This window comes from Lissotriton helveticus, chromosome 3_2 (genome assembly GCF_964261635.1).
Source record: "Lissotriton helveticus chromosome 3_2, aLisHel1.1, whole genome shotgun sequence".
NCBI lineage: Eukaryota > Metazoa > Chordata > Amphibia > Caudata > Salamandridae > Lissotriton > Lissotriton helveticus.
Genome location: NC_136062.1, coordinates 497,432,445 through 497,455,132, shown reverse-complemented (window position 1 = coordinate 497,455,132; position 22,688 = coordinate 497,432,445). Strand labels below are relative to the sequence as shown.

The 22,688-nt window shown below is 49.5% G+C and overlaps 1 protein-coding gene across 1 annotated transcript in view; it reads left to right on the top strand.

The window, feature by feature from the left end:
* RAPSN (receptor associated protein of the synapse) overlaps positions 1-22,688 on the top strand; it is a 123,200-nt gene that overhangs the window by 86,319 nt on the left and 14,193 nt on the right. Inside the window, exons 5-6 of the mRNA XM_078684708.1 lie at positions 11,043-11,165; positions 11,488-11,541. Coding sequence (XP_078540834.1) covers positions 11,043-11,165; positions 11,488-11,541 — 177 coding nt within the window. The remainder of the gene's footprint in view (positions 1-11,042; positions 11,166-11,487; positions 11,542-22,688) is intronic.

Sequence of the window (22,688 nt, the reverse complement as noted above, 5' to 3'; positions counted from 1 at the left end):
CATATCCCAAACCCGCCATCTGGTGTTTCCAGTGGATGGACCGACACTTCCTGCAAGCTTGAGTCCTTCGCCTTCTTGGTCACAGAGTCAAGCTTGGCTTGCCCTCTCCAGGTACACCTATCCCAGCAGTGCTGGTTTACACAGTGACTCAGCTGTGGCTGATTCCTTCCCTCCCCCTCCTAGTATCACTGTGGTGTCAGAGCTCTGAGAGCCCCCACCGCACTCCACCCTTTAAACATGTTGAGGAACCAAACACCAGAAGGAGTCGAGAAGACAGACATGCTGCCCTCAGACAGGGAGCTTCTGAGGACCATGCAAGGTCCCCAGCTTGTCTGAAGACTGGACTTTGATCACAAGGTGTTTTATTGCGTGTGGGGGTTTGGGGGGGCTGCAGTGAGGATGGTCTGGTACCTGCAGAGGAGCAAACATCCATGAACATAAAACATTCTGGTTTCAAGCCCCACATGTAAATGGAACCCAACAGAGGGGAAGCTCAAGCTGATTAGATCCAAAAGCCTCCTATTCACATGTCCAATTCAATCAAGCTCCCAAGGGCCAAGTTGCCGAGACAGTGTGCTGTGATGCAATATCCAAAAGATCAGGCACACACGTTGTGGCTTATAAAATAATTTATTTCATTTTTATTCTTCAGTCTTCATCAAAACAAAAAAGTGCAGCCCAGTCAGGGCATTTCATCCCCACATGGGACTTCATCAGAGCTACAAAGAACATCTCTAGCCTTTTTAGTCCCCAGCACTACAAAAGCCGGGCTGGCGCGACCGCGCCACCGGCGTGCCAAAGGCAAGCCCGTCTGCGCCCGTCCGCGCCTGGGCCGCGCCTAGCGCCATGACCCCTGGTGGGCGGACTCCAGGCAAGACACAAGGTATAGTTTATGACCGGGATGTACTATTGAGCCTGGGTGGAGGAGGGAGGACATCTGGTTGTTTATGCATGGAGTTCGACAATGGGATTCAGGCCGGTGTTGAGGTATGCTCATCATGTAATTGGACAATCCCGATAATTTTATTGACTTCAGTCCGGGCAGCCTCTAATATAAGAAAGGAGACAGTCGAGGCCACACTGAATAGTGTAAGTTGCCTCCTGCTCAACGCAAGATCCTTGGTCAAACACAGCTTGGATTGCGCCGAGCTGCTACAGGACAAGGAAATAAAAATTGCCTTTGTCACCGAGTCTTGGACGGATGCTGCCTCAGGGCCAGATATAGTCAAGGCCACTCCTCCAAGCTATCTCAGTTTCGTTCTGGATAGAGCACGGAAAAGAGGAGGTGGCCTGGCGGTTTTATACCATAGCTCCATTAAGGGTAGTTTTCAACCTATGTCTTCAGAAATGTGTGAAGCATTGGCTTTTAACTTTATTCTTTCCAACCATCAGTCCTTAAGAGGTTGTTTACTTTACAGGCCCCCTGGCACTAAGACGTCATTTCTAGGTTCAGTGGGAAATATTCTGGGAGAGGCCTTATGTGCAAAGACCTTTACAGTTTTAGGGGATTTCAATTTTCACTTAGAGAACAGCTCAGACCCTGACACATCAGCCCTAATGGAGGTGATGAATGGTGTCGAACTAAAAGAATTGTTCATAGGCCCCACTCATAAGGCTGGTCATACTCTGGATGGGATCTTTACGAACCATCCTGACCTTGAGGTTACAAAAATCTACCCAGTCACCTGGTCGGACCATGCTGCAGTGCTTTTCAACCTCCCTGCAACAAAATCCCATAGGGCAAGGCAGATTAGAAAATTAGCAAGGACTTGCAGGGCCTGGAATAAGATAGAGGGGGCCTCCCTAGAGGATCTTTGGGTATCATCCATGGCTACGCTCCCATTAGATGTGGAAGAAGCGGCTGTCACCTATTCTAGTTGGGTTGATCACACTTGTACCATTCTAGCCCCGCCTAAAATCTGCAGCCCCACTCGAATGATTCCGTCGGCCCCTTGGTTCTCAGTGGAGCTCAGAGAGTATGAGCTAGTCTGTAAGAAACTGGAACGAGCCTGGCCGAAAAATTACAATGAGGTAGACAAAAGAAAACTCAAATCAAGTCTTTTGGAATATAAAGACATGATTGGGAAGGCAAAACAAAGATATTTCACCAACCGTATTAATCGTGCCAGGAGCTCGCCTAAGGAACTGTTTAATACGTTTCTAGCCTTGCCGCTCCAAAGCCGGCGACCACGCCTCCCAGTCTGGAACTGTGCGAGGATCGAGCTCAGTTCTTCTTAAGCAAGGTGGAGAACATTTTTAACTCCCTTGAAGGTCAAGTTAGGGATAACTTGCCAGAGGCCAGGTTGGGGAACTCAACAGCCGATCTAAGTGAGGACAAGCTTTTGTACTTCTCCCCGGTGAGTACGGAGGAGATTAAGAAACTGCTACTAGGAACAAAGTCGGGCTCCCCCCGAGACCCCTGCCCAGCCGCTGTGGCGAAGTTAGCTCCGGCTCCTATAGCCACCATCTTAGCCACTTTGTTCCCGTCTAGCTGGAAATGGGCCTCAATCCTTCCTTTGTTGAAGAAACCCTATTTAGACATTACCGATCCTAATAACTATCGCCCTATTTCCAGACTACTGCTACCGGCCAAACTAATAGAAAGAGCCATGAATAGTCAGCTCAGCGCATTTTTAGGGGCCACACAAGCCCTTGATCCGTCTCAACATGGTTTTAGAGCAGGTTATAGTACCGAATCTGCCTTAATCAAATCCACTGAGGAGATCAGGAAAGTGATGGATGTTGGGGGTAGAGCAGCCCTGGTCCTGTTGGATTTGTCGGCGGCCTTCGATACGGTGCATCACATGATTTCGGTGGACCGTTTGGAGGCCTGCGGGATACAAGGGAAAGCCCTTAACATCTTGAAAGCTTTCCTTACTAATAAGGTCCAGGTCGTGGCACTTGGGGAGTTCGAATCTAAACCTTTCGTGCTACCCTGTGGGGTTCCCTAGAGATTCTCCCTAAGTCCCACCCTTTTCAATGTTTACGTTTCCTCACTGGCCCCAGTTATTCAATCGTATGGGTTTGAACTTACATCTTACGCGGATGATACGCAGATTGTGGTGTCGCTGCTACTAGGTAAAGAGGAAGGTGTAGCCACCAAATTCCAGGAGTGTATGTCAGCGGTTAGTAACTGGATGGTCAGAAATTGTTTAAAATTAAATTCGGCTGAAACCGAAGTTTTACTTTTCGGCTCCAGCGATAACTTTTGGAGTCCGAACTGGTGGCCTGAAGGGTTGGGTACTCCCCCCATTCCAGTCACGAAGGTCAAGAATCTAGGGGTTCTGATCGACGATCAGCTTACATTTAGGCGCCAGGTTAATGCAATGACGTCATCCATCCACTTTACATTGAAAATAATCCGGAAGATCCTTCTTTTTTTACCAGATGGGTGTAAGAAAACAGTGGTGACCGCCCTGGTTTTATCTCGCCAGGATTATTGCAACAGCCTATTTCTTGATGCTCAACAGGGGCTTCTGAACAAATTACAGGCCTTGCAAAACGCAGCAGCTCGACTCATCACAGGCTTGCCAAAGTTCGCATCCGTCTCCCAGGAATTGGTGAAGCTGCATTGGCTCCCAGTGCGGAAGCGGATCTCTTTCAAAGCCTTGTGTATAGTCTTCAAGGCCCTTCGAGGCCTCGGCCCGTCGTTCTTAAAGCAGTACTTCCAATGGTACAACCCTGGAAGACATCTTAGGTAATCTAACATGGGGGTGATCGTGACCCCCCGGACAAGGGACGCGCGCTGGGGAGGCAGGAGCTTTGTCCCGGGGGCAGCCAGGGCTTGGAATGCTCTGCCTTTGGTTCTTAGACAGATTACAGATTTGATGGCCTTTCGTAAAGGTTTGAAAACATGGCTTTTCTTGCATTAAACCTCAGGCTTAGGTGGGGGGAGCTTTCATTCCAGCGCCAGGACACCGTTTGGTAACACTGCGCTCTATAAATGTTCTAAATAAATAAATAAATAAATAAACATCTATACCAATACATACAATTTAAAAAAACAAGACGCCGAATCATATTTGAAAATAGATTCTCGCCCAATAATCCACAAAGTCCGAAGTCACACATAAGTGCTATATTGGCTCAGTATCAGCCATCAATCTCTCCCAATTTAATCTAACTTCATATATGCAAGAATACAGAAACATCATGATAAACCATATCTAGTTCACAAGAGGACGCACCCCTTATCTGTTATTATTCAAGTAAAAACCTAATTCTTATACAAATTTAGAACATTAATTCATGAGTCAATACTTGAGATCACTTGTATTCAATAATTCATTGTGTCAATACAGAATATCTAATACAAATTATCAGAACATGTATACACATAGATCAATTAACAGCTTGGGCTTCCCTAAATCACAAACATCAAAACCCAATGTCTGCATTATATGACTGCTCGACTCCATATACCCTGATGCCGCCGCCTTTACAGAAACCTGGATGAACACCACCTCAGCCACCACCCCGACGGCTACAAAATCATCCACAAGGACCGCATCAACCGACCGGGAGGAGGCATCCTCATTGTAACAAAAACAACCTCTGCCTCACAACCAGCTCCGACGACCACTCCCCCGACATGGAGCACCTCAACTTCCAGATCCAGACCAGCCCAAACGCCACCCGCTACGGCACCCTCATCTAAAGCCCAACCCGACACCGGCCCCGCTTAGCGAAGCCATAGCCGACTTCAGTGCTCATCACGCTCTCGTATCAATGGACTGCATTCTCCTCTACGACCTCAGTTTCCACCTCGACAACCTCGATGACCACAACACCTCATCCCTACTACAGAACCCCACCACCATTGGATTCAAACAACTGGTCACCACGCCAACCCACTCAGCAGGTCACACACTTGACCCCATCTTCTCTGCAAGCAATAACATATCAGTCAGCCACACCTCCGAGCCACACTGGACCGACCACCACTGTGTCCACTTCTCCTTCACCAAACCAACTGTACACCACCACGCCCACCGCAATCCTTGCAGAAGCTGGAACAAGATCACACAAGACCAGATTACCACCTTCCTGAGCAAAACCCCACCACCGACATCCACGGACGCCACCACCTCAGCACACAGCCTACACTGCTGGATCTCCAACTGTGCCAACGCACTGGCTCCCCTCAGGAAACCCTCAGGCAAACAGCCCTCCAAGAAAGCAAGCTGGTTCTCCACTGTGTTCCAAGAGTCCAGGCGCACCTGCAGGCAGCTCGAGAAAAGATGGGAGGAGCAGCAAGATCATGGCAGACCCCGCAGCCTTCAAACCGCCGTCACCACACACCACCACCTCATCAGAACAGCAAAGAAAGCAGTCATCCAGGAATGCATCAACGCCAACGCATACAATAGCAAAGAGCTCTTCACAGTGGTAAAAGAGTTTGCAAAACCCAGGCAGAGACCGCAGACATTCCCCCCTCTCAAGATCTCTGCGACAACCTCACCTCCTTCTGCCACCACAAGATCAAGGAGATCTACAACAGCTTCGCAACCCAAGACCCACCCACCCCACCCACAACCACTGCACTCCATGGCTCCAGATCCCAGCAGACCTTGCCCAACTGGACTGCCCTAACCTCTGATGACACCTTCAGGATCATGAAGAGCATCCGCTCCGTAGCCCCTCGGATCCCTGCCCTCTCCACATTTTCAGCAGAGCTGGCCCCTCCATCGCACCCGACCTCTGTTGCACCATCATCTGCTCCATCGAGTCCGGCATCTTCCCGGAAGAATGGAAGCACGCAGAGATCAACCACCTGCTGCCGAGTCGACGGACATCAAAAACTACAGACCCCTCTCGCTGCTCCCCTTCCCAGCCAAGGTCATCAAGAAAGCCATCAACGCCCAACTCTCCGAGTTCATGGAAGTGAACAACACCCTGGACCTCTCCTAATCGAGCTTCAGAAGCAACCACAGCACTGAGACCGCTCTCCTTGATGCTACAGATGACACCGCAACCCCCTCAACCGAGGAGAGATTGCAGCCCTCATCCTCCTGGACCTCTTGGCCACCTTCAACACCGTCTCCCACCAAACCCTCTGCTCTAGACTCCATAATGCCAGCATCCGTGACAAAGCCTATACTGGATCTGCTCCTTACTCACCGGCCGAACACAAAGAGTCAGACTACCCCCTTTAATCTCAGAACCTACAGAGGTCAGCTGCAGACTGCCTCAGGGATCCTCCCTGGGCCCCACCCTCTTCAGCATCTACACGGTCCCACTTGCAGCCACCGTCAGAAGCCACGGACTCAACATCGTCTCCTACGCTGACGACACCCTGCTGATTCTCTCCCTCACTGACAAAGCCACAGCCGCCAGCAACTTCCACAACAGGTTGAAGGCGGTCGCAACCTGGATGAAGGACAGCTGCCTCAAGCTTAACTCAGACGAGGCCAAAGTCCTCATCCTGGCCCTCCCCCCCCCGACTGGAATGACTTCCGGTGGCCCGCAGTGCTCGCCACCACAACACCCACAGACCATGCACAAAACCTTGGTATCATCCTGGGCTCCTTTCTCTTAATGAACCACCAAATCACGGCTGTTTCATCCTCCTGCTTGCACACGCTCTGCCTGTTTTGTAAGATCTTCAAATGGATCCTCACAGAGTCCAGGAAAACAGTCACCCATGCGCTCGTCAGCAGCAGGCTCGACTTCGGCAATGCACGCTATGCTGGCACCCCAAAGAAACTGCAGAACATCCAAACCGCCTCCACCAGACTCATCCAGAACATCCCATGCCGCAGAACGAGATTCGAGAATGGACATGTTAATTTGTTTTGGCAGTTACCCCTGAAGAAGGGCTAACGAAGCCCGAAATGCGTTGGGTTTAAATAAACACTGCTTTGGATGAATTATGCGTCTTTATGTGTTCTTGATAGAGGTCCGGATGGGCACACCTTAAACATGAGAAACCTTTGAAAATTGCATGACACCCTACGTGTGGTTTAAATGGGACATAAGTGGAAAAGAGGATTAAAATACAGAGGACATGGAGAAAAATGGATTACAAAATATGGAAAAGAGTGGAACATGGATTGCTGAGCTGTGCAACTGGGTTTGGGGTGAAAAGTCGCCCCAAACATATGTTTTCTCAAATTCACATGCCACCAGGGCAAGGCATAAAACCCAGTGAGCACACATACTTGGATGATTTTTGAGGAAAAATATGGAGGAACTAAGAACTGATTTGGTGTGCATCCCTATAATGATGATGTACAGAGACATCACGGCCTCCCGAGAGACCTTCACTGGCTACCTATCAACTAAAGAATTACCTCACACATGTCTACAAAGCCCTCTACAACGCCGGACCTGCATACCTCAACCATCGCCTCCCCTTCTACACTCCCACCAGACAACTCCACTCCGCCCAACTGGCCCTATCCACCATCCCATCGATCTGCAAGACCACAGCCGGAGGGAGATCCTTCTCCTACCTCGCTACGAACACCTGGAGCTCCCTGCCTCTCCACCTCGGGCAATCACATTGCTGCCGCAATTCAGGAAGGACCTCAATACTTGGCTCTTTGACTGAACTGCAGATCAACCCCCCCCCTCCCCCCACTCAACACCTTGAGACCCTCACGGGTGAGTAGTTCTGCTTTATAAGAAACCTGATTGATTGATTGCATTCACGTACTTCCTGTACGCTTGATTGAGTTACCATCCCCATAATTACCCTGAAAGCGTCTCATGTTATCCTTTCAACCTTACTCACACCCATCGTGAGTGTCATTGGTGATAGTCTGTTTTTGATTTGATCCCACGTGGGTAAATTCTGAAAGACGGACCATATGTATAAAACTATTAAATGGGGTCTGCAAGCACTTTATTTATTCTGGTGTCTCAATGTAGCTTCATTACTTATCCATAACACATCCGCAATCACAACCGCGCTGCATCCACGGATGAACTAGACGTAACCATTGCAGTCATCTTGGAATGTACAGATACCCACCAGTTTAAACATTATCCAATTTACATCTAGTTTCATAGTACCATGCCGGTAAACTGTCAAGAAGGACCCCACACGTACATCCCAATAGTGGCTCCATCGTTATATCTGCAATCGCATCTGGAACCAAAGACGATCCGATCACAGATCCAAACATACCTCCATGACTCCTGTGTCCGGGGCAGGTCCTTGTGTCAACTCCCCCTACGAGTGTTCTGTCCAGCCTGCCCGCAGTCCGCTACCCCCTGCTGCCTGTCTACCTGCTGCCCTCTGTTTGTGTCTCCGCTGCTCATTTCTTGCTCTGATTTGCCATTTCTGCTTTTTCTTCTGCCTTCCATTTAATCTTTTCTGCTTGTTTTTCTGCCTCTGTTTTGCCTTTTTCTGCTCTGTTTTGCCTTTTCTGCTTGTTCTTCTGCCCTCTGTTTTGCCTTTCTGCTCGTTTTTCCCTCTGTTTTGCCTTTCCTGCTCATTTTTCTACCCTCTGTTTTTGACGTTTCTGCTCATTTTTCTGCCCTCTGTTTTGCCTTTTCTGGTCTCTCATATTTCTGCGCTCTGTTTTGCTGCTTTATGTTCGTTTCATCCCTCTTTCTGCTGTTTTCTCAAGACCTGGCTGTTCCATGGAGAGCTCGGACACCTTCTCATCCCATTGCCCAGCTACCCCCAGGAGTGACAGTGCAGTGCTCTATAAAAGCTGATTAATTGATTGATTGATATATGTTATAATCACACGCTATGTACTACCTCTCAGAGCACCAATCCCAGGAACTGAAACCCTCATAGTTCTCTTTCCACCCACATAGGTCACTTGTATCTCACCCTTCCAAACCCCCCGAACAATTACGTGCTCGACAATCCACCTGTGGGCCGTTCACCATCCGATTCGGCCTCAGAGCATCCATCTTGCTACATCCTTACCTTATTAAGAGTGAACACTTAGCCTCCCAGTGGTCTCACAATTTCAAAAAGAAACACTCATCCGAGGCATATCACTTGGTTCCGCTATAGTGTAAAGTCCTTCACCATTCAAAAGTGAATCCGTAATCACATGATACACTCATAATTACACCTATGCAATTATCATTCACGCAGAATCAATCCATGGATTCACTAATACAAATCAATAAGTGAGTCTGGACACATCTGCACTGCTTATGACCTCTCACATGACATCACTCATGACATGTTCTATGACATCACTTATGACATCTCAAATGACATCACTGATGACATCATCCAATGAATGTGTTAGTTTGTTTTATAGTTTACATAGTGGCGAATAACTACCATATTACTTCTCTATCTAATTTGGTACAGTTTGTGTCTAGCTAATGGGTGTGAGTGTATACAAAATGTATGCGCCCCTAGTGCAACATAGGGTTGTTGAGGTATTGAACACATAAAGAGTAACTCTGTGTGCACATAACAGCAGGCGACTTGTGTACACAAGTTTTTTGATTCTGCAAAAAACGTTTCCAGGAGAGCAAAGAATCATAAAGTAGATACTAAGCATTGTAAGCAGCCGAGCGGTTTTAGACAGAATCGTCATTGTAGCATGACAATGTCTACATAACATAGAAGACTGTGTGCATCAGGTGATACCCTATGTACATGGGCTTGTATGCTTCAAAAGTTGGACTATGTGTAAAGTTTTCACTGCAGTATGAAGGCTGAAGGTCGTAGGATCTTTAGCACCTTCAGACCTTGGTTACTTTAAGAGAATAGTCTCTCTTTGGAGAAGTTTTACATAGCGTGTACACTGTTTTTAGTAGATACGTTTTAATACTCAGTGGTGTATTTCTCATGAGAGTTTCACTGTCTGCAAACCATGTAGTACAGAGTACACTCTCTCCATAGAGTAAACACTGTTTACAGCTCCCCCGTTTCTACTCATATCCACTTCATTTCTCAGTGTAGTTTCGATGACTGTGAGGGGTTTGATACAGATCAAGGCCATTGAGTATCAGTCAGTCAGTCAAACCACTTCATTCGATCATAAGAGAAGAAGATCACAAAATCACACATATATATATATATATATAACAATAGTCATAAAATTTGGAAAGACATAGTTGAAAATCATCTAATATGTACAAGAAAAAAGTTGAGTATCTTGAAGAGTTTGGTTTTCTCCTAATCCTTGTACACGGCTTGAATACGACGAGCAGTAAGAGGCTCCCATATAGCTGTGGCTGATTATTAATGTGAACCCGGCTACATGTGCAGTGTGTGGTGCAGGGTGAGTGTTGCACATGACACATGCCTGCTGCACCTAAGGGACTTGTATCTCCGAAGGCATCAAAGATGCTTCACATTATTCTGAGGTATTTTGAACTTACTTTCAGGCCTCTAATGCCATACTTTTTTATAGAATATTTTGTACAAAAGTAGCTTGGATGATGTCATCAGTGATGTCATTTTAGATGTCATGAATGTTGTCAAAAATTATGTCTTAGAACATGTTATGAGTGATGTTATATGTCAGGTCATAAGCAGTGCATGACAGGGAAGAAGCTATAGTTAACTCTGCCTACTGTGACCGGTGAATATATATATAAATCAAATATATACATATATATACATATTTATATATATATATATTTTATCCTTGCGTCTTTTATGCTATCCACAGATCCATGTGGTGTACGCTGGTAATAAACCATTCTTTTTACTGGAATGTGTATAAAGCCCTTTTCATATATTGATTTGTATTGCGTGCAGTATTTTTTCTGTTTTCTAAACATAACTGAACCTCGCAGGAGGTGTGTGCGTACCAGTGTTCTTCGGCATATGTCGATCACTCAGGTTCACACAGACCCTTGCGTTGATTTCTTATTCAAGATTGGAAAGGTGCATACCTAGAGTAAGGAGGCAGATGGCACCGGTGCCTCTTGTCATACTTGCCTTTTCTTTACAAATAATATCAATTGCCTCCTGTATTTACCCCATGGTTTGGTGATTTACTTTTGAAAACTGTTATTTCCAATGAGTCTTATTTGCAAGGCCTGTTCTCCAGTGCCTTGCTGGTCTTCCTAGGTCATGCCTAACCAGTCGCTCTCTCCTCTCCCCCCAGACAGCCTTTCCGCGCTACGACTCCTCCATGGGCATCATGACGGAGATTGGGAACCGACTGGGACAGACGCAGGTGCTGCTGGGAGTGGCCAAGTGCTGGGTCATCCAGAAAGACCTGGATAAGGTAAGCAAGGGGCCAGCCCTGTGGACTCTGGGCATAAAGGGAGTGCACTGTTTCCAAGAAGGAGAGGTCAGAGGTGGGGAGAGTCAAGGGAGTGAGGGTGCAGTGGGTATCAGGGTGTGGAGGGAGCTAAGGGGTGCAGAGGACCCTTGGGGCACTTGTACCACTGTGCAATATTCTATCTTTATAGGGCTTGCTTCTCTCTTCCAGGCTCCCCTCTCTCTTCCTGGCTCCCCTCTCTCTTCCTGGCTCCCCTCTCTCTTCCTAGCTCCCCTCTCTCTTACAGGGCTCATCTGATCTGGTTTTTTCTTCTTCTTCTCTGCAGGCTTTGGATGCCACCCTTAAAGCTCAGGACCTGGCGGAGGGCCTAGGGAACAAGGTGAGGCTCTAGGTCTTCGCTGAGCACCAGCCGAAAGGCTTTGAGGTTCGCATGGTACCTACAAGCTGACACTACACATCCGGGTCCTGTAAATGCTGCTCGGAAGGGTCATCTGCCGGGGGTGATGGTAGTGTCTTGCCCATGGCTGTTGGCACAAACCACTGCGAAGTTCTTGTGGCTCCTTCCTGGAAGGGGCAAGAGGTCCCAGTTGGCATAAGATGGAGTGGTGTGGCTCACTGGTTAGAGGTGGCAGACCCGGAAGCAGAGAACGGCCCGGTACCAGGGTTCTATCCACGACGCGGCAGGGTCGTGGACCAGGGTTAGCGGACTCGATAATTCTCGCCTCTGTGCCTACTCTAACCAGGGATCACACTCGGCAACTCTGTGCAATAGCTTGCCTCATCTCCACAGACGCCGGGGATGCCTGGTTTCACCTTGGAGATACCCAGTAGGGACCATCTCACAGGGAAAGCCAGGATGGGTTCCCCAGCGGTCTACAGCACAGAGATACTCCTTGGGAAGTCGATTCTAGCGCTTTAGAAACCTACAATTAATTAATTAATAAGTGGTGGACCTAGAACAAGTGACGTAGGCCGTGTGTGCAGGGCAGGCAGAGGACTCACAGCACACGTGGCAAACATGCGTGCACAATGCAGTCAGCGCAGGTGGATCTTGGGCGCAGAGAGGCTGGGTGCTCATCTTACGGGCGCACAGGTTTTTTTAAACTAAAAAAAACAAATGGTGAAAATGGGTATCTGTTATGGCCATGTATTTTCTTTGTAAAAATATTTTGAGAAAATGGTGTTTCACTGATTCTGCTGTCTATGGATTCACAAAGAATACACAGGAGAGAGAACTAGGATTACAGGTAAGTAACTTTTTCCTCTACAGAATGTAATAGGGTCTGATCTCCTGCAGCCTCCTGAGGAGAATGGTATTGGGTCCAGCTCTAACTTCAGGCCCCAGGCACCCTGTGCAGAACTCAGAAGTGCATTTCCAGCACTCTTTCACTTTTTGGGTCCCATAGGTTTCATTTGTCAAACCTTCAGCTCAACCCTGGGTAGCGGTGGCTCTGAGCAGCGAGGCTTACACAGAGGAAGAAGTGAAAAGCATTTAAACAGCATCAAACAACTGAGGAAGTAATCAACACGACACTCAAGAAATCCAACAACTACTTATAAAAATAGACTGTATTATAAGAATTTAGACACAAGAATGGAAATAATCCACTGGCGGGTCCCGAAGATGAGGAATTTCCAAGTAATAATAAATCAGAGCATTTCATTCAACCCTGAACTAGCACTGGCAAATCCAACTAATTCACCACTTAGAAACTTTTTCAAGGAAAACTTTGTCAAGAGTCAATACAATTGGTTACAGTAACTTGGGGTGACCAAATCCAGCAGAGAGCTAGTCAGGGGGACCAGCAAGGCCCCCAGAAGCTGTGACCTCCTCAGGAGAAGCGGTCTTCAAGCAGTTCCAGGCTCATGTGCTCTGTGTTGCAATGGACTTCTCTGTAGTGGTCCTGATGCAAGGGAGGAAGGATGAAAGTATGATGACGATACTCCAAGGATGCTGTAAATGTTACGTGATTGACGGGGTCTTCCTGCAGCTACTCCTCAGTCCTTGAAAATGGTGTGTGGATCCTGGTTGCAGGGTCGATGGGCCACGAGGTTCTCTCCGGTATGGCCGAAGGCCAGATACCATTGGACTACCAGCCGCACGTTGTCCCAGTCAGAGGTCAGTCCTTACTGAGTTTCTCGCTGGTCCTCCGAGTGTCCTAGCAACTCTCCGACAGCACTGCTGGGTTCAGAGAACTGGAGTGCAACTCTGTGCGTTGGGTCTGGGCCCCAGGTATTGCACGGCGGCTGCGGTGGTGACTTGAAGACTTTAGGGCTACCAACCTGCTGCAGCAGGCTTCTTCAGCTGTTGTGTCCCTGTGCTGCGAACAGGAGGCCAGTTGACTGCCCCGTGGAGTCGCTAGGCTTCCGTGGGTTCTGGAGATTACTTCTACTTGAGCAGGACTCGGCAGGCACAGTCCTCTCTTCACTAGCCACCAAGTGCAGCAGGCACAGTCCCTCTCTTCACTAGCCACCAGGTGTAGCAGGCACAGTCCCTCTCTTCACTAGCCACTAGGTGCAGCAGACACAGTCCCTCTCTTCACTAGCCACCAGGTGCAGCAGACACAGTCCCTCTCTTCACTAGCCACCAGGTGTAGCAGGCACAGTCCTCTCTTCACTAGCCACCAGGTGCAGCAGACACAGTCCCTCTCTTCACTAGCCACCAGGTGTAGCAGGCACAGTCCTCTCTTCACTAGCCACCAGGTGCAGCAGACACAGTCCCTCTCTTCACTAGCCACCAGGTGTAGCAGGCACAGTCCTCTCTTCACTAGCCACCAGGTGCAGCAGGCACAGTCCCTCTCTTCACTAGCCACCGGGTACAGCAGGCACAGTCCCTCTCTTCACTAGCCACCAGGTGCAGCAGACACAGTCCCTCTCTTCACTAGCCACCAGGTGCAGCAGGCACAGTCCCTCTCTTCACTAGCCACCAGGTGTAGCAGGCACAGTCCTCTCTTCACTAGCCACCAGGTGCAGCAGACACAGTCCCTCTCTTCACTAGCCACCAGGTGTAGCAGGCACAGTCCTCTCTTCACTAGCCACCAGGTGCAGCAGACACAGTCCCTCTCTTCACTAGCCACCAAGTGCAGCAGGCACAGTCCCTCTCTTCACTAGCCACCAAGTGCAGCAGGCACAGTCCCTCTCTTCACTAGCCACCAGGTGCAGCAGACACAGTCCCTCTCTTCACTAGCCACCAAGTGCAGCAGGCACAGTCCCTCTTTTCACTAGCCACCAGGTGCAGCAGACACAGTCCCTCTCTTCACTAGCCACCAAGTGCAGCAGGCACAGTCCCTCTCTTCACTAGCCACCGGGTGCAGCAGGCACAGTCCCTCTCTTCACTAGCCACCAGGTGTAGCAGGCACAGTCCCTCTCTTCACTAGCCACCAGGTGCAGCAGACACAGTCCCTCTCTTCACTAGCCACCAAGTGCAGCAGGCACAGTCCCTCTCTTTACTAGCCACCAGGTGCAGCAGACACAGTCCCTCTCTTCACTAGCCACCAGGTGCAGCAGGCACAGTCCCTCTCTTCACTAGCCACCAGGTGTAGCAGGCACAGTCCTCTCTTCACTAGCCACCAGGTGCAGCAGACACAGTCCCTCTCTTCACTAGCCACCAAGTGCAGCAGGCACAGTCCCTCTCTTCACTAGCCACCAGGTGCAGCAGACACAGTCCCTCTCTTCACTAGCCACCAAGTGCAGCAGGCACAGTCCCTCTCTTCACTAGCCACCAGGTGTAGCAGGCACAGTCCTCTCTTCACTAGCCACCGGGTGCAGCAGGCACAGTCCTCTCTTTACTAGCCACCGAGTGCAGCAGGCACAGTCCTCTCTTCACTAGCCACCAGGTGCAGCAGGCACAGTCCCTCTCTTCACTAGCCACCAGGTGTAGCAGGCACAGTCCCTCTCTTTACTAGCCACCAGGTGCAGCAGGCACAGTCCTCTCTTCACTAGCCACCAGGTGTAGCAGGCACAGTCCCTCTCTTTACTAGCCACCAGGTGCAGCAGGCACAGTCCTCTCTTCACTAGACACCAGGTGTAGCAGGCATAGTCCCTCTCTTCACTAGCCACCAGGTGTAGCAGGCACAGTCCCTCTCTTTACTAGCCACCAGGTGCAGCAGGCACAGTCCTCTCTTCACTAGACACCAGGTGTAGCAGGCACAGTCCTCTCTTCACTAGCCACCAGGTGTAGCAGGCACAGTCCCTCTCTTTACTAGCCACCAGGTGCAGCAGGCACAGTCCTCTCTTCACTAGCCACCAGGTGTAGCAGACACAGTCCCTCTCTTTACTAGCCACCAGGTGTAGCAGGCACAGTCCCTCTCTTCACTAGCCACCAGGTGTAGCAGGCACAGTTCCTCTCTTCACTAGACACCAGGTGCAGCAGGCACAGTCCCTCTCTTCACTAGCCACCGGGTACAGCAGGCACAGTCCTCTCTTCACTAGCCACCAGGTGTAGCAGGCACAGTTCCTCTCTTCACTAGACACCAGGTGCAGCAGGCACAGTCCCTCTCTTCACTAGCCACCGGGTGCAGCAGGCACAGTCCCTCTCTTCACTAGCCACCAGGTGCAGCAGGCACAGTCCTCTCTTCACTAGCCACCAGGTGCAGCAGACACAGTCCCTCTCTTCACTAGCCACCAGGTGCAGCAGACACAGTCCCTCTCTTCACTAGCCACCAGGTGTAGCAGGCACAGTCCTCTCTTCACTAGACACCAGGTGCAGCAGGCACAGTCCTCTCTTCACTAGCCACCGGGTACAGCAGGCACAGTCCTCTCTTCACTAGCCACCAGGTGTAGCAGGCACAGTCCTCTCTTCACTAGACACCAGGTGCAGCAGGCACAGTCCCTCTCTTCACTAGCCACCGGGTGCAGCAGGCACAGTCCCTCTCTTCACTAGCCACCAGGTGCAGCAGGCACAGTCCTCTCTTCACGATCCACCAGGTGCAGCAGACACAGTCCCTCTCTTCACTAGACACCAGGTGCAGCAGGCACAGTCCCTCTCTTCACTAGCCACCGGGTACAGCAGGCACAGTCCTCTCTTCACTAGCCACCAGGTGTAGCAGGCACAGTTCCTCTCTTCACTAGACACCAGGTGCAGCAGACACAGTCCCTCTCTTCACTAGCCACCGGGTGCAGCAGGCACAGTCCTCTCTTCACTAGCCACCAGGTGCAGCAGACACAGTCCCTCTCTTCACTAGACACCAGGTGCAGCAGGCACAGTCCCTCTCTTCACTAGCCACCAGGTGCAGCAGACACAGTCCCTCTCTTCACTAGCCACCAGGTGCAGCAGGCACAGTCCTCTCTTCACTAGCCACCAGGTGTAGCAGGCACAGTCCTCTCTTCACTAGCCACCAGGTGCAGCAGACACAGTCCCTCTCTTCACTAGACACCAGGTGCAGCAGGCACAGTCCCTCTCTTCACTAGCCACCGGGTACAGCAGGCACAGTCCTCTCTTCACTAGCCACCGGGTGCAGCAGGCACAGTCCCTCTCTTCACTAGCCACCAGGTGCAGCAGGCACAGTCCTCTCTTCACTAGCCACCAGGTGCAGCAGACACAGTCCCTCTCTTCACTAGACACCAGGTGCAGCAGGCACAGTCCCTCTCTTCACTAGCCACCGGGTACAGCAGGCACAGTCCTCTCTTCACTAGCCACCAGGTGTAGCAGGCACAGTTCCTCTCTTCACTAGACACCAGGTGCAGCAGGCACAGTCCCTCTCTTCACTAGCCACCGGGTGCAGCAGGCACAGTCCCTCTCTTCACTAGCCACCAAGTGCAGCAGGCACAGTCCTTCTCTTCACTAGCCACCAGGTGCAGCAGACACAGTCCCTCTCTTCACTAGCCACCAGGTGTAGCAGGTGCAGCAGGTGCAGTCCTTATCAGCGCACCCTCTCTTTGTTGGTCACTCGGTACAGCAGGGCAGTCCTTCTTACGTCCTTATGCCAGGTCAGTTGGGATCTGAGGTCAGGGTGCCAGGGATACTTGGAAAATGCCCCCAGGGCAGACTGAGGTTGGTAGCCAATGGGCTACCAGGATCCCTCCCACCTGGTGAACACTTCATGTGGAGTGTGGCATCTGGATATCCCTGCATGCCCACTGCTAAGATGGTGAAACCCCTCTCTCATTGTGTGGACTCCACTAGCCCACCCCTGGTGTGTGGCTACCTCATGGCCACACACCCCTGAGGAAACCAGTTTGGCAGCAAGTTTGCCCTCTCTGCTCCCTGTGCCAGCATGTATGCCTAAACAATGTGGCAGCCATCCCCCTGGTGTTACAAATCTACCCTTCGAAGGCGGCTTCCAATTGAAGCCTGCCTTTTGGGACCAACACCCGAATGGCTTCCTGCGGGAGAGGGGTGACACCTCCCTGGTCTCATTGTTTCCCTTCCGGTCTTTGTCACGTCTCCCCAGGAGGGCAGAAAGCTGTCTTGTGGAACAGGCTCCATGTGAGCTGGGAAAGCACAAGAGTTTAAAAGGCAACAGATTTGTAAACGCGGCCACTGCAGCTGGTTACATCAACTTCGACCTGAGATTCAAGTCGAGCTAAATGTAATGAGTTGTTTGATACATTGGAGTGCCCATCGTTAGCACGTCTGAGGGGTCAGCATGTAAACCTGCACTGACCAAATGGGCGACCACGTCTTTGCACAGTAAAATTGGCAGTTTCTCATTTTTACTGTTAGAACATGTAATCTACATGTCCCGCCAGTGTCATATGTTGCACCCTGCCTTAGGACACGACAGCTGTGGGATACACTGCTATTGTCAGGGATAAAATGGTGCTGTTGTGAAATCATGTTTTGATCTAGAAAAATGATAAATACGGTTTGTGAGAAGGTGGCTCTATATATGCTGGACAATAAGGCAGTACAGTGTGTATAGAGTCCACAAACCGAAAAGGTTTAACAGAGGTTAAAGTCAGGGCTGACCTTACTCTCCAAAGTGGTAGCTTGGTTGAGCAGTAAGGCAGTATCAGAGGACAGTGTAAAGCACTTGTGGAACACACTCAAGAACTGAACTCCAGGCCAATTGTTTTTATATCCTTAGATATAGTTGTTTTGTTTTTAGAACCAACAGTTGTAAAAATATACTTTTCAAGATACGAGTACTCTCAGGTAAATACTTTGCAGAGGAGCAATAAGTTTACACACACAATAATCACAGGTTAGCTAATAAGCAATACAGTTCTGCAACACACTCTAGCATTGAGTTCATTGGTTTTTCATAGGAAAGTACAGTTGATTACTTTATGGATTACTTTGGTAGTTCCAGGACTAGATCTTGGATTCAGTCCTGGGGTCTAAGCTGAAACAAGATTAGCAAAAAGTTTTAGTTACAGTGATGATTTTTCCTGAATATAAAGCTGTTTTAAAAGCTCACACTTTGAAACTTTTCGAGGTGATTCTCACAAAGTTATTCAATGGGAGGAAATTCAGGTTACAGGTAAAGTACGATCGCATTACTTTTGTAACCCAGCACTAGTCTCCTAGGCCAGCACTGGGGGCTTAACTCAAAACAGGTAGGTAATTGTGTTTCAGTATGTCGTACGATTTTTAAAGAATATTTGCAGTTTTCAAAAGTAGGCACTTAGAAGAAATATCATAGAAAAGCAGACAATAGGTTCCTATGGAGAAAATACAGGTTACTAGTAAAGCCGCTAGGGATTACTTTTGCGGTTCAGTACTGAGCTGACAGGTACAGTACTGGCTTCTCCCCTGATCACAGGTGAGTACTTTCGGATTCGGACTTTGGCTGATTTTATAGGAATATTTTCAGTTTTCAAAACTTCACACTTAGAAAATTTTCGAGTAAAGATGGGTCAATGTTAACCAACGGCAGGTAAATGAATTACCGGTTTCCAGGTAAGTACTTGGTTGATGAAGTCAATGTTCTGGGCATAGACTCAGGGGTCCCCCAGGATCAGGTAGGTACAGTTAGTTCACCCTCAGCGGCACAGGGGCGGCCGGGTGCAGAGGTAGGTAGGCCCAATGATATCCAAACAGGAGCAGGTTCCAGGATCAACAGGCCGGTAGGGCTGGGGCCAAGTCAGTTGGTGTTGTCCTGTTGTTAGCAGCTGCGCGGCAAGTCTTCTTCTTCTTTCTCTTCTTGCTTCTTTTTTTCTATCGGGATCTGAGGAAGGAAGGTTCTGGGGGCCCCTAAATATTAAATTTAGGGGCGTTACAGGTAGGGGAAGGGCAGGGACCAATGGGTCCCTGTCCTGGGGTGAGTACACCCCTGACCTGCTCCTGCGGGAGGGGGGCAGGAGCCTAGCTGGGATTGGGTAGGGCTCCCCATCTACAAGATGGCCGGGGCCCGGGGTCGTGCTTCACCTCGCCTCTTCCACCTGAGGGGTGGAGTTGGCACAGGTTGGCACAACCCCTTCCTGACGTGGTTTTTCCCGCCAGTCTTCCCGCCAAAGTGGGGGGGGTAGGACTGGTGGGGGGCTGGTTGCTGGGTACAGCAAATGGTCTGGAGAAGCTCTCAGAGACGGTATGCCTTTGAAGCTTCCCCCTGTCCATCCTGGGGGAGGAGACATAGCACCTCGCCCAGGATGTGCATTGTTGCAGGCCCAGGAGAGCGGGGGGCTCTCCACCCAGGGGTCCAGCAACATGTCTGCTGTGTGGCAGCCTCTTCAGCCACTCAGCCCAGACGTGGATTGGAGGTTCGGGTTTTGGAGGGCGTCTCTAAGATTCCCTCTGGTGCATTTTACATTGAATCTCACACTGGCATCAGTGCGGGTTTAATGTGCTGAGAAGTTTGATATCAAAATTGTCAGTCTTCAGTGTAGCCATCATGGTGCTGTAGAGTTCGTGTTGACAACCTCCCAGCACCATATACTCTTAATGGCATCACTGCACTTACAGCGCCCAGGAATGGCCCTGGGTACTGTAGGGGCACAGGGCTCATGCACCCGTGCCCTCACCACTGGCATAGTGCACCCAGCTGGAGGAGTGACTGAAGTATGCCAGGGCAGTGGGTTCCGTGGGCATGGCACGCAGGGATGTGTGCCATGTCGACTCTTTGTTTAGTTCTGTACTTAGACACTCAGCCTGCAATGGCAGTGTGTGGGTGTCTGGGTACAGGGACCCTAAGGGTGGCACAAATAGTGCTGCAGCCCTTAGAGGCCTTCTCTGGTCACAGTGACCCGGGTACCTAGGGTACCATTTACTAGGGGCTGACATGTGGCCAGAGATGCCATTGGGTTTAGGTTTTTGGGAAAGAACACAGGCCCTGGGAGCCTGATTGGAAGGGACCCAGGGCATATCAAGTCAAAATGCATCAGAAATCCAGCAAAAAAAAACATTGGCATAGCCAATAGGTCTCGCCTTTGGGACATTATGAGTGTTTAGCCGTGCAACAGTTGATGTTGCACCAAGGATATTGTGCTGCAGAATTAAATACTTGTAAGGTCCCAAAGGCGAGACCTATTGGCTACGCCAATGCTTGTTTTCTGTGTGGGACCACATCATGTATCATATACAATTGCATGGGAAGCAATGTTTTGGGAGACTCATTGCTGGAGCCTACAGCAGCAGAGATGAGAACCAACAGCGCGTACATATTCAGGCTTCTGCTGTCGGGTGAATGCTTTTGTGTGTTGTAGGTACTGCACACAACAATCCTGCGTACAATGCAGGGGCCCGTGCTCCGTGGTGCAAGGGTCCTTGCATTGCCGCTAGGCAGCACAATGTGCTCCAGCCCAGGGAAAAGACGGAAATGTGCCGCATGATGTTAAATATGGCACTTCGGACGGTTCCCTGTCACGCAGCATGCTGTGCTGCACTGTGTTACATATTCATCAATATGCCCATCAGTTACCTCCCCTTGAAATAGTCTACCCACCATCCTGCACCCTCCCTCCGTCCACTCTCTGGAACAACTGGTCGCCAGGTCTGGTATGAATGAAAAATTTAAATTACCCACATGAGGTGTGTTAATGGTGAAGGGAAGCTGGTGAGTGTGGTCTGTGTTATGAGGAGTGTCCCTGATATGTGTTCCCCTACCCCCTTACCCCCATGTGGATGTATCGATGGCTGCTTGCAAGGCTCGCGTGCCATTGTTGAGCAGTCGATTGGAATTCCTTGGAATATGACTGGTCATCTGGGAAGTATATTCTGCCTGACCACCTCAACTCTGCCCAACCTTGACAGACAGAGGCAGATTAAGGCGAGAGACTACTGAGCAGTCTGGGGTCCTTTGCCTCGTGTAACTGTTGAAGTTTTGGACTGATTAACATTCCTAGGTATTTACTAGTGTTAGCGGCCCAATGAAAGGTGCCGTTTCTGTGAAGCGAGTCGCAATTTCCAGGGGTAGGCGGTGGCCTCTGTTGAACATTTCGGATTTATCGATGGTTCCCCTAGAAACCAGAGATCCCCCAACACTGCCATTATTTGAGGCACGGAGCACTATGGCTCGGTCAGTGAGAGCTGACTGGCGCGAGCGTCAGTGCACTTAATGTATATCGTATACACTTATAAAAACGCGAACATGTAATGTAAATGCATGCGATGTAAATGGTCTTTTTGGCCGGGTAAAAAAAAATCCATGGTAAATACATATACATTAGATTTAGAAGTATGTCCAGTTAGTATTACGCTTACATTGTAAATTGATACTTGTATAGCGCACTACTCACCCGCAAGGGTCTCAAGGCGCTTGTACGAATACCGCTGTGGAACCCATCCTGGCTTTCCCTGTGAGGTGTCCACTCCTGGGCACCCCCAAGGTGGAGGCCAGGCATCCTTAGTGTTGTGGGGGCCGTTGTGGAGATTAAGCAAGCTATTGCCCAGAGTTGCAGAGTGGGACTCCATGATTGGAATAGGCACCGAGGCGAGAATTATCAGGTCCGTTGAAGTTTGAGCCCAAGACACGCCGAGGCGGGGAATTGAACCCTGGTCCCGGGCTAGACCTCTGCATCAGGGTCTGCCGCTCTAAACATTGAGCCACACTTCTCCAGTGTACTCTGGAGTGTACACATTATGATTAGTATGAATAATGTGTATTTCTCCACTTTCGCTTACCTATTTGTATTACCTGTGGTTATTTGCTGTGATCAGCGTTCTGGAAAGTTTCTTCGTATGACGTTCCAGTCAAACGGCCCCCCTTGGAAGTTGCGTTGCCCCCATCCCCGAGAAGGCTGCCGTTCTGTGGGCACCTTTATATTCAGGAATAAATCTTGTTTGACCAACTCCTTGCTGCATGATATATTTGCTCCCAACATCTGGGGACGAGCTGTATTTGGAGTTGTCTGGGTAGCCCACCTATTAGCCTGTCTGTCCTCCTAAAAATGTAATCGTAATAGAGGTAATATACTCTTCAGTCAACAGGTGACCAACTGAGGTGGGCTGGGGGTTGAACCTGATTAATCTATGTTAAGGAATGGGATACTGGGATGTCCATGCTAATATCTGTATGTTTTGTTTGCGTTCTTAGGCAAACATCAATAAAAAGAATGGTAAAACGCGAGTGGTACTATACGTAAAGGAAATTAATCAAAACATATTTTAAATATGTAACTTTATAATTCTGGCAGAACAAACCGCAA